Below are 12,460 nucleotides of genomic sequence, written 5' to 3' on the forward strand. Positions count from 1 at the left end.
GCTGTGCTGACTGTCCCTGAGGAAGGAGGGCTGAGAGGTTCTCCATGGGCCAGAGCAGAGATAACCGTGATGTGCACAGTGAAGAGCATGCAGGCTGTCCCTCTGCAGACCATGGCAATTGATGGAGGAGCAGATGCTGACCCTGCAGACAGTGCAGGACCCCACAGAGGAGCAAGTGGATAAGGCCTGAAAAAATCTGTGAGTCCATGGAGAGCTCCCATTGGAGCAGGCTCCTGACAGGAGCTGTGCTGCCATGCAGTGAGTAGCCCAGAACAGATGAGGTTTTCTGACAGAGCCTGTGTCCTACAGAGGAGCCACAGTGCCATAGCCTGTTCCTGAAGGGCTGCACCCCATGGAAAGAACCCTCTGGGATGGAGGACTTTGTGAGGAACTGCAGGCAGAGAGAAGAACCTGCATTGAAGAAGTTCCTGGGGAAAACGGTTGGACTCCACACTGATTAAGGGGAAGAGATTGAGAAGGAAGAAATGACAGAGAAAACGTTTTGAACTGATTGCAAGCCACATTTTCCATCCCCGTGCAGTGATCTAGTGGAGGAGATGTTTCATATTTGTTCTTATTTCTCATTAACTTACTCTGATTTAATCAGCAATTACTTCAATTAATTTCTCCAAGCTCCTGTAACAGTGCTTGCTGAGCACCTGGAGGACAACCAAAGTCAACTCACCACACCTTCTCAACTCCTCCTTCCTCATCAGGTGCTCTGTAGCAGCCACCCAGAGCAAACTCATCCCTGCTCACCTGGCTTTGCTAAACAGCCTGGCTCCATCCACCACAGCACTCTGGCAGCTACAGCAACACATCTGCATCATCCCATGGCTCTGCTCTGCAGCCAAGGCACAGAGGAAAAATGAGGCTGTGCTGGACAGGAGCCCAGGCAACGTGCACTAAACCTGCACTTGCCCAAAGAGCCTGGGCAGTTGCCACAACAGATCCTCCTGCACCAGAAATGGTGCCAGCCCTTCTCCCAGCCCTCCCTCCACTGCCTTTTAGTGCCACCAAGCCAGAGGGATGTTTCCTGCACCTGCCATTGCCTGACAAGAGCCCTGGGGACCAGCTGCTAGACAGAAATGCTGAGACATCTGTCTTCTCCATCTGTCAGTTTTTGATCCATTCTGATACAGAGCTGCTCCAGGGTGATTCTTGCTCCACAGTAATACATTGCTGCATCCCCTTGCTTTGCTGCCAGGATCTGCAGTGTGGTCAAGGAGTTCTCCACAAATCCCACAAACTGTTCTTGGAAACCTTCTCCGTAGATACCACCCTCCGTGTAAATACATTTGAGAGAGCCATGTGGGCCCTGACGGTACCAATACATTAAATACATCCACATGCGAAATTCCTTCAGGCTGCACTGGATGGTGACTTCATCTCCCTCTCGCACAGTCAGTTCCCTGGGGTGCTGCTCCAAGATGTCTGCACCAGCGAACGAGATGGCTGCAGAGAGCAAGAACAAGCCACAGTCACTCCAAGATTCAGCAAAGATGAGGACAATGCTGGTGGGGCTTTGGACTGGCACTGGACCCGTGGGAGGACAAAATCCTCCTCTTTGAAGCCAGCTGACACAGAGGGACAGAGCTGGCAGCAGGTGTCAAGGCTCACAAGGAAGGACATTGCACAATTCCCTCCCTCCTTTTCCCTGTCAGACAGGAAGCTTTCTCTGATTTTCCCCGAAGAAGCAGGAAGCATTTGCCCCATGGGGTGACAAATCCCTTTGTCCTTGCCAAGACAGGATGGTGAGGAACCCACTCTGCTGTCCCTGAAAGTGCTGTAGATGAGCCCAGCAAAGACAAAGGCGTGTCACAGGCCATGGGGCTGGTGCCCTGCGCTGCCATCCTGCAGCTGGTGTGTGCCAGAGGGGCCGCAGTGGCCCCAGGAGCAGAGTGTCCAGTGCCAGGGCACAGCGCTGGGCCCCAAGATCTGAGTGCAGCAGGGAGGAGCCCTGCGTGTGCCCAGGCTGCAGGGGAGGCAGCTTGGATGGAGGTGACGAGCTCACAGGGGCAGGAGAGGAGCAGGGCTGCTGTCCCCGTGCTCCCCAGGCATGGCTGGGCAGCTGGAGCCGGGGAACAGGTCCGGCTGCAAGCGCTCAGCAGCTCCCCAGAGCCGTGCAGAGCACAGGGCCACGCTCAGCTCCTGGGGCCAGCAGCCCTTGCCTGCACTTACCTACAATGGGCAATAAGCCCACGCACAGGGCACTCCACATGGCCAGCCCCGCTCTGTCTCGCCTCTCTCCACCTTCTCTCTGCCTGCACAACAGCTCTGCCCACACCTGCCCTGCCTGGGCCTCTGGCACTGCTCTCAGGGCCACTCCCTCCTGCTCCCTCCCTCTGTCTGTGACAACACTGAGGGGGAGAGGTGGGGCAGGACGAGCAGAACTTGAAGCTCTCGCTGCCCTCCTGGCTGTCTCTCATTCTGCACGGTGCAAGAACAGACTGTTTGTTGGGCAGGAAATGCTGTGCTGGCTAAAGGGGACGTGTCTCTCAGGGGTCAGCCCTGGCCTTTCTCTCAGATGTCTTGCAGGCTGCTGCTGAGATTTTAGAGCTGACTGGGGAGGCTGTCAGCTTGTCCTTCCATTGGCCCCTGGCCCTGGCTCTGCCGAGCTGCTGCTCCCACATGGGACACCCCAGGATCCCAGTGGTTACCCTGATATTAACTCAGTTGTTTAGAGCTTGGCACTAATAGTAGCAAGGTCACTGGTTTGGTCCCTGTACATGGGTCATGTACTTAAGAGTTGGAGTCAATGATCCCTGTGGGTCCCTTCCAACTCACAATATTGTGTGGTTCTGTGACATGCCCGGTTCCCTAGAGACCCAAGCCCATGGAACATTGATTTGGTTTGGAGAAAAAGACACTGAGGGGCTACTTCATGCTTCTCTCAGCTTTGTGAGGAGGGAAATGGAGAGAGATGTTCTCCCTCATACGCAGTGACAGGTCGTGTGACAGTGGTCAAGAGCTGCACCAGGGGAGGTAAAGGGTGGTTTATAGGAAATGTTTATTTTACTGAGAGTAGTCAAACATTGGAACAGGCAACCTGGAGAGGTGATCAATTCCCCCATCATAACAGTATGTAAAAGAAATTTAAACAACAGCCATGCAGTACAACAACAAGCTTTATATTTGCTTGAGTCCTGGACTGGTCAGGCAGTGAGATTACGTGGTTAATATAGATTCCTTCAAATTAAAACAACCTTTTTCTCCCCTCTCCCCACTCTCCTCCTCTCCTCTGCAAGCCCCCAGGAGCAGTGAGACCCCATTTCCCTGACCCCAGGCACAGCCCACTCACTGACTCTCCCCTTGCATGGGCTGGGACCCACGTGAACATGCAGGAGGGGAGGAAGCTCATGGAGTTCAGGAACACCCCAAGTGTCTCTCTGGTCCCTCAGGGTGCAGTAATTGAGTGCACTGACCCCAGCTCCAGCCTGCTGATGGTCAGTGTCCCAGAGCTCTGGTCAGCCTGGCAGGAAAACCTCGTGTGGGCAAAAGGGGCTGTGTGGCTGTAGGAGCCTCCATGGCCCTGGCACTGCAGCAGCACTGCAGGGCTTCACCAGGACACTGCTGACACCAGGCCATGTAAATATAGCAGGTTTAGGGGCTGTAAGTGCAACAGAGGGTCCCAGTGTTCCCTGCTGGCACCACCCTGCAGAGCTGGTTGTTTGCATCTGATCACCTTGAAATGCACCTGAAAGAAAATCAGGCCCTTTGCATCACTGCTTTGCTCTCAGTGGTGCAAGGACATGGCCCCCAAAAGGGTCAAAGGAAGCAGGGAAAGGTGTTGCCAAAGCCCAGGTGCTTTGTGTGTTCCACTTAAGAAGGGGACCAAGGAAGGCAGAGTGGGACTGGAGCCTGGCAGTCACCAGGCTGACTGGATGACAGAAAAACCTGGAACCTCCTGTACAGAATAGAACATTGCAACTGGGGCTCAGAAGGAAAGCCTCCGTGGTGGGAAAGGAGCTCTTGATTGAAGGCCAGGATCATGACGCTGCATGGGGATGGCCCCTGAATTCTTAGGAACACTTTGCAACACTTGAACCACCTTGGCATTCACCACCTCCAAGTTTTGTGGGTGATGAGCCAGACCCCGGAAGATTTGTCTTAAAGCTCAGCTGGGTTTCCTGTCCCCGTGTGAACAGCACAGAAATACCGGGCAGAGTCCTGAGCTTATAGGGACCGTAATGAGAGATCAGCCACGGACCGGGAACTATCCCGGCAAAGTGTGGCCCGCCCCTGTATTGACTGGTGATAATGAAGAACTCTCGGATCATAACTAATAAAGGACACCCACTCCGGGCGGCGTCCAGGTGCCTGACGGTACCAGCGAACATTATAATCCTCGAAGGTGAATCCGGATCCGTGACAGGAGAGGGTGATGGAGTCCCCGGGCGCTCGCAGCCCTCCGCCGGCCTCCTGCAGCCTCAGCTGTGCCCAGAGCCCTGCGGAGGGAGAGCGCAGGAATCGGGCAGGGCGCGACCACGGACCGAGCGCGCTGTCCCGGGCTCCCGGTGCCCCCGGCCCGGCACAGCCACAGCCACAGCCCCTGTCCCTGTGTCTGCCCCGGCTTTGCCAGAGTTCCCTACCCTACCTCTGCTCCCGTCCTTTCCCAGTCTCTGCTCTTGTCTCCGTCGTTGTTGGTGCTCGTACTCCTGCCTGTCCCCGTCCACGTCCCCGTCTCCGGCCCTGTCTCTGTCGCTTTTCTTTTCCCTGTCCCTGTCTCTGTCGCGATCCCTCCTTCCCCCGGCCCGCTCGCTGCCCTCCCCGCCCGGCTCTCACCTGCCGGCCACAAGGCCAAGGCCAAGGCCAGCAGCCCCGGCCCCAGCCCGGCCGCCATCGTGCCCGGCCCCGGCTCCGCGGCAGCCGCACAGGAGCCGAGCGGAGCCGCGCTCGGGCCGCTCCCGCCCGGCCCCGCCTCGCCGGGGCAGCGCCGGCGCCTCTGCCCGGCCCCGACACACCCGCCCCGGGCCCCGGGCCCTGCCCCGGGCAGGAGCAGCACAAGGGCAGCTGCGGCAAGCGACGAGAGACAGCCCCGTGTGAGGCTTGATTTTCTCTTTGGGAGCAAAGAGCGTTATAGACACGAAGCTCTTTCACCGCTTGCTCAACACTGCTCAGTGGCCTCCTTTGTATTTCTCACTGTCTCGCAGGGGAGTGCCTGGGGTTGGGCTATAAACTGGGATGGGACACAGCAGCACCACTACTGCCAACAGTGCAAAGGAATATTCCACACTGGAATACATGGTTCTCAGTAATAAAGCTCAGGAAAAGGAGGAAGGGCGACATTTGGAGTGATGGCCTTTGTCTTACCAAGGAATCATCAGCCTGTGAGAGAAAGACCATTTTTCCTAGAAATGGCTAAAATCCTTCCTATTGATGGACAAGAAGGGCATGAATTTATTTCCCTTAACTTGCAGACTCTGCTTTCTTTGTTTTTCAACTGCTGAAGTGGAACATATCCCCAAGTTAAAAAAAAGATGTCATAGCTGGTATTGTTTACCATGAAAAAGCAGAAGCTGCTTGGCGTTGTCTGAAGTGTTGGGATTATCATAAGTGCACAGAAACTCGAGGGCTCTTCTCAGTGATGCCCATTGTCAGGACAACGATCAGTGAGCACAGACAGAAAATCACAAGAGGTTCTCACTGATCATCAGAGACAAATGCTTTTTCACAGTGTGAAGGTGCCCAAACACTGGCACAAGCGGCTCAGGCACCTCCTGGAGTCTCCATGCTTGGAGATAATCACAAAATGTTTGGTCATGACACTGGGGAAGTGGAGCCTGTAGAGAACTGAGGCTGCAGAGGGTTGATTCTGAAGGACAGCAGCTCTTGAGAAGGAACCATGGTGGAGTCATTTGACTGCAGACTGAGGGAGGAAGGGAACATGAAGCAGTAGAGATGAAGACCTGTGATTAATTGTTAAGAAATGATCCCACACGTGATTCCCTGTTGTGCCTTTACTTTTTGGAGAGAAGAGGCAGAGAATTCAGGAAAGCTGCTTTGAGGATGAGCCTGGGAGCAAACAGGGATAAAGTGGGAGCAAGGCATTTTGTCCATGTACACAATTCCATTCTTAATCAAATTGGGAATAAATCAGAATCCCTGCAGTGTGCAGTAAAGGCCAGGAATACCTGTGGTGCACAGTGACGGCACCTGACTTCTTGGAAATAGCCTTGTGACCCATTAGCTCCCGGCCACTGGCAACTCTCAGCTTCCAACATCTAACACAAGCTCTGCCAGAGCCCGGAAGGTTTGTGTTAAAGCTCATTTGCATTTCCTGTCCCCGTGTGAACAGCACAGAAATACCGGGCAGAGTCCTGAGCTTGCAGGGACCGCAATGAGAGAGAAGCCTCAGACCGGGAATTGTCCCGGGAGATCTTGGCCCGACCCTTCACTGCAGCCCCGTAGTCCTTTATAGTGCCCATGAGGGAGCTGATAAAGGACACCCACTCCGGGCGGCCCCCGGGTGCCTGACGGTACCAGTAAATAGAATAATCCGCGAAGGTGAATCCGGATCCGTGGCAGGAGAGGGTGAGGGAGTCCCCGGGCGCTCGCAGCCCTCCGCCGGCCTCCTGCAGCCTCGGCTGTGCCCAGAGCCCTGCGGAGGGAGAGCGCAGGAATCGGGCAGGGCGCGACCACGGACCGAGGGCGCTGTCCCGGGCTCCCGGTGCCCCCGGCCCGGCACAGCCACAGCCACAGCCCCTGGCCCTGTGTCTGCCCCGGCTTTGCCAGAGTTCCCTACCCTACCTCTGCTCCCGTCCTTTCCCAGTCTCTGCTCTTGTCTCCGTCGTTGTTGGTGCTCGTACTCCTGCCTGTCCCCGTCCACGTCCCCGTCTCCGGCCCTGTCTCTGTCGCTTTTCTTTTCCCTGTCCCTGTCTCTGTCGCGGTCCCTCCTTCCCCCGGCCCGCTCGCTGCCCTCCCCGCCCGGCTCTCACCTGCCGGCCACAAGGCCAAGGCCAAGGCCAGCAGCCCCGGCCCCAGCCCGGCCGCCATCGTGCCCGGCCCCGGCTCCGCGGCAGCCGCACAGGAGCCGAGCGGAGCCGCGCTCGGGCCGCTCCCGCCCGGCCCCGCCTCGCCGGGGCAGCGCCGGCGCCTCTGCCCGGCCCCGACACACCCGCCCCGGGCCCCGGGCCCTGCCCCGGGCAGCACAAGGGCAAGGGGGGGATTCAGGAGAACGGGGGCTGGGCGAGATTCGCTGGCAGCTGCGTGGCCAGAGGAGCAGCAGCGCTCCGAGAGATGATGGCTGCTGTCCCAAGGCTACCAGCGCGCCTCCATCTCTGTCCCGGTTTCTTGCTCTGTGAGCCATTTCAAAGATATTATCGCCTCAGTACTTCTAAAAAAACCCAGCAAAATTCTAAATACTGAAACAGTATAGAACATCATCTGGGTGGGGATCTGTGCAGTCTTGTGTGTCCTGAGTAAAGTCTCACCTGAGGCTTTGACATTGTGGGGTTTCCAGCATCACCCCAATGTAAGATTTCCTATCTTCCTATCACCTTTTCCGGGATGTTAATGAAACAGTTCTCTATTCTGAGAGATTCATGCAATACCTTCTAGCTTTAGAAAGATCCAGCACCTCCTGGGGCAAAAAGTCATGCATCAGGGAGGGTCTTCAGGAATTAAAATAAGGGGAATAGTCTGGAGAATGGAGGCTCTCAATAAGCTCTGAATGATCATGGTGTTTTGGAGAGGTTCCTGAGGACTGCTGGAGGAAAGTAAATGTCACTGCTATCTTCAAGAAGAGCAAAAAAGAGGACCCAGGGAGCTTCCCTCAATCCCTGAAATGCTGACTGAGCACCTAATGCTGGAAATTATTTCCAGGCACATCAAGGACAAGAATGTTTGTAGGATTCACCAAGGGGAACTCACACTTGACAGACTTGATAATGAAATTTTACGCTGAAATGACTGGCTTTGTTTACCTTGACTTCGGGAAGGCTTTCAACACTGTCCTTCAAAACAAGGTCCTCCTAAGAGAAGCTGATGAAGACTCAACTGAATGAGTAGATGGTGATCTGGACAGAACAGTGGACAGACAGAGGATCCCTAAGAGTTGTCATTAGTGGCATGAGGTCTAGTTGGAAGTCAGTTCCTAGCAACCCCAGGGGTCAGTGTTGGGTCTAGCCCTCTTTAGCATCTTTTAGCCATGATCTGGAAGAAGAAAATAAAGATGAACCCCAGCAAATTCTTTAATGAAACATGAGTAGTAGGAGGGGCTGCTACACAACGGGATTGTGCTGCCACCCAGAGGGATCTCGGCAGACTGGAGAAATGGAACCTGAGACAGTTCACAAAACTGTACTAATTTTCAGTGGGATAAAGTATTTTTTTTTCACAGTAGTTCTGATGACAAAGACAGGAGAATGTTTTAGCTGTTGCTCAATAGTGCTCACAGAACATCAAGGCCTTCTCTGATTTGCATACTGCCCCAACAGTGAGGCTTGGGATGGACAGCCAGGACAGGTGATGCGAAATTAGCAAAGGATTATTCCACACAGTAATATATCAGTTTCAGAGATAAGACTCAGAGAAAAAAGGAGGAAAGGGGCTTTTAGGAGTTTTGCATTATGGCACCCACAGTGCAGCCTCACAGTGTGAGGGTAACCAAGCACCAGTGCAGGTTGTCCAGGCGTCTTGTGGAGTCTCCATGCTTGGAGATACTCACAAACTGTTTAGCTGTGGCCTGAGAGAAGTGGAGCCTGTGGAGAAGCCAGGCTAGAGCAGGTTGTTTCTGAGAGAAGTGTCGGCATTGACCCTACACCACTTTCCCATGGGCCCTGTGCCTTTTGGACAGAAGAGGTAGAGAAACCAGGAATGAAGGATTGAAGGCAAACCTGCCTGCAAGGCTTCAGCAGCGCCAAGGTGTTTTAATGTTTAATGTTTTGATGTTGTACTCGCTCACAATTCTACTCTGTTTTAAATTGGCAATAAACTAGAATCCTGGCAGTATGCAGTTAAAGCCAGGAACACCTGCCTTTGATCTGACTCCTTGGGAACAGACCTGAGACTCATTAACTCCCGGTGATTCTAACCTTCCTTACACCTAACACACCCCGTTCCAGGCCCCAGCAGGTTGTTGTTAAAGCTCAGCTGGGTTTCTTGTCCCTGTGTGAACAGTACAGAAGAAGCACACAGAGTCCCTGGCGTGCCCACAAAACCAGAGATGACTGAGACTGGTAACTGTCCTATGAGGCTGTGGCTCACCCTCCACTGCTGCTCCGTACTTCTTTACATTGCTCGAGAAGCTGATGAGAGACACTCAGCCAAATCTTTCTCCGGGTGCCTCACGGTACCACCGAATTGTGTACCTCCCCGAAGGCGCTGCTGGACAAGTGGCAGGAAAGGCTCACGGAGTCCCCGGGGACTCGCAGCCCTCCTGCAGCCTCAGCTGTGCCCAGAGCCCTGCGGAGGGAGAGCGCAGGAATCGGGCAGGGCGCGACCACGGACCGAGGGCGCTGTCCCGGGCTCCCGGTGCCCCCGGCCCGTCGCACTGTGAAATAAACTGCCCTCCTCCTCACCCCCAACATCTGCATCTGCCCATGTCCCTACTCCTGCCTGTCCCTGTCGCTGTCTCTGTCGCTGTCTCCGTTCCTGTCCCTGTCCCTGTCCCTGTCCCCGTCCCTGTCCCTGTCCCTGTCGCGGTCCCTCCTTCCCCCGGCCCGCTCGCTGCCCTCCCCGCCCGGCTCTCACCTGCCGGCCACAAGGCCAAGGCCAAGGCCAGCAGCCCCGGCCCCAGCCCGGCCGCCATCGTGCCCGGCCCCGGCTCCGCGGCAGCCGCACAGGAGCCGAGCGGAGCCGCGCTCGGGCCGCTCCCGCCCGGGCAGAGTGTGGAAACGACTGCCTCCACTCCTAGTCCCTTCCTGCACTGCTGCCCTCCACACCGCGGAGCTCCCCGCTGCACCCCCACAAGCCTTGGATCATTCTTCCCAGGTCTTGGAACCTATTCTTGCCGGTTTTTTCTGCTGGGCTGAACAGCTGTCCTATGGACGATAGTGACATCGAACTATGTCCGCTGTGACTTCCACTTCAGAAGCATGAGAGGAACAGTGGGACATTGTGGTAGGGAGATGCTGGGGCTGCATAGACTCTCAGGAACAAAGCCTCCTTGTCATCCTTCCCACCCTTCCCAGGGTGGAAAATAATCCCAGAAACATAGGAGTCTGCATAACAAGAACTGATGTGAATCCACAACTTCCAGCTTTCCCCATATTTTCCTGCCTGTAGGCTTGTTGCCCTTGTGTGACTCACCTTCACGCCATGCTATGCTGCAGTCAGAGTCCTGTTGCTCCTTTGGCATACATCTGACTTGTAAACTAAAAGCTGAGGGTTGATGAAGAGAAATCAGTTCAATTTCCCAGGCAACCTTGATGTCTTTTCCTGTTGTTCTAGCCAGGACACAAGAAGGCATCCTCCATGTCCTGGCAGTATGGTGATGCCCAGTTAAGGCTTATTGCAGTTAAGGTTTCCTGGTGGGAAAACCTCATATGAGCAACAGGACCAGTGTGACTCCAGGAGTTCTCCTCATAGAATAGGCCAAGCTGAGTTCTGCTTGGCCTCTGAGATGCCTAAACCAACTGGCCTTTGAGTTTCCAACTCTACCAACCAAGGGGAAACTGTCTTCATGATCATTATCTTCATCTTTTTCTTCCATCAGTTTTCATTGTCTGATGATCTCAAGGCATTGTATTAAATTTACAGAACCTCTTGCCACATGGACTGCTGCTGGTTCCTTAAGTATTTCTTAGTTTTACTAGGCTTTCCTTAGCTTTTGTCTTCACTAGTATTTTACAAAGTAGCAGACTTCATGCTGGCTGGGGTGTAGGACGATCTCATCATTTAACCATGTGCAGCACAGAGAAAGTTACCCTGCCCAGTGCTGAAGGCATTAAGGTAAAAGCTGCTTTTGTCTTCTTTGGCAGCTCTGCAAAGAGGAGCAAGATGACCCAGTGGTCTGTGGTCCATTGGGGTCTTGTGTCAAGGGTTAGGGCTGGCCAGGAGCAGAGCAGAGACATGGATCCCCTGACTCTGCCCACAATTTGGTCAAGGCTTTGGACAGGACGTCCCAGAAGCACTGGATTCTGCAGTGTCAGCTCCCTGGAAGTGCAGGTAAGGATTGACACTGCAATTGCATGCTATGTCCAGATAATTATGTCCAGATTTCTTGAGGGATGTTTGTTTCTATATGAGGAAGTAAAAATTATGTTTCAGCTCATCTGCAGAGTCCCATGGTCCTGCCTGCCTGTAGTCCTGTAAAGTCACTGCTCTGAATTGCATAGATGGGGACTTGGAGAAAAAGAGGGAGGAGTTGGGATGGGAGAAGTTGGAAAGGCCAATATAAGAAGGAGAGGATAATTTCAGGCATGAAAGCACAGCCGAGGCTGGAGGATGTAGGGCCTCACCCCTCCTGTGCTGTTGGTGACACAGATTTTGTACGAACGGAAATTTAGTTTAGCTCAAGGTGGTGCCTCAGAGCACAGTAGTAAATCGCAGTGTCCTGAAGGGAGACTCTTGCTATTTCTAAGGGGGCTGATTTATTTTTGTAGACCATCATAGAGAATCGGCCATTGCGGTACTTGTCATTCTCCCTATGTGCTTGCAGGAGAAATGTCACAGTTCTTCCCGGGGGATGGCGGTACCAGAAGAAGTTCAAATTGATGAGACTCTCTTTAGTGGTGGGCTGGCAAGGAAGAACCACTTGCTGTCCGACTTTGACTAGCACCTCAGAGAAGAATTGCTTCAGGAGATCACCTCCAACAAGACCTGCAACACAGGCATAAACGTGTCTGCAGAGAAGTTTGCTTCCTTTTCTCACTTGCTCTGTGTTTGAGATACCCTCATCTTTGCTGTCTTTCCAAAGAAATGGAAAGTTCATATATCTACATTAATCCCCCTTCTACATTTCTCCTTGACCTGATCCTCTTGTTTGCAGACACCTCCAAATAACTTACTAAAAACCATGAGAGACAACGGGAAGGACATAAATACACCTACCTGACTGGATTAGCAGGACACATGCTGGCACAGCCATGGTGAAGATCATTTTTCCCAGCTCAAGAAACCTTTTCCTTGGCGAGACTCTCAGCACACAGCAGAACGCTCTTGGTAGCACAATGAAAGAGAGAGTGCAGTGCAGATGTGACACAGTCACGTCTCTGTGGTGTGGAGGGCTGGAATGAGGCCCTTACACCTTTTGCCTTTTCTTGTCTCCAGAGCAGTGAGTGGACAGTCTCAGTGGCTTCCTGTAGATTTCCTTGGGCTTCCTTCTCTGTTCATAACGTTTACTGTGCGAGGTAACATCTCTGCCTCGCTGCAGAGTGTGTCTGCTTTTGTGTGCTCCTTGGTGGTGGGCGGGTTCTGAAAGCACAGCAGCTCCTCAGCATCCTCAAAGCATTCAGGGCTCTGGGAAACACAGGTGTCATGTTCTTTTCAAAGAGTTTTGGGTTTCTCTTAGTTTAGC

General features: G+C 53.8%; 1 protein-coding gene and 1 gene segment (V, D, J or C); both read right to left on the bottom strand.

Annotated features, from left to right (window-relative positions):
* LOC106864004 (M1-specific T cell receptor alpha chain-like) overlaps positions 1-12,460 on the bottom strand; it is a 370,462-nt gene that overhangs the window by 350,646 nt on the left and 7,356 nt on the right. The gene's annotated exons all lie outside the window — the stretch shown is intronic.
* On the bottom strand, positions 5,022-6,996 carry LOC148221109 (Ig heavy chain V region 6.96-like). The segment is given in 2 exon segments: positions 5,022-6,601; positions 6,939-6,996. Coding segments are annotated over 2 exon segments (399 nt in total).

The sequence above is a fragment of the Sturnus vulgaris genome, chromosome 27, assembly GCF_052056855.1.
Source record: "Sturnus vulgaris isolate bStuVul1 chromosome 27, bStuVul1.hap1, whole genome shotgun sequence".
Taxonomy (NCBI): domain Eukaryota; kingdom Metazoa; phylum Chordata; class Aves; order Passeriformes; family Sturnidae; genus Sturnus; species Sturnus vulgaris.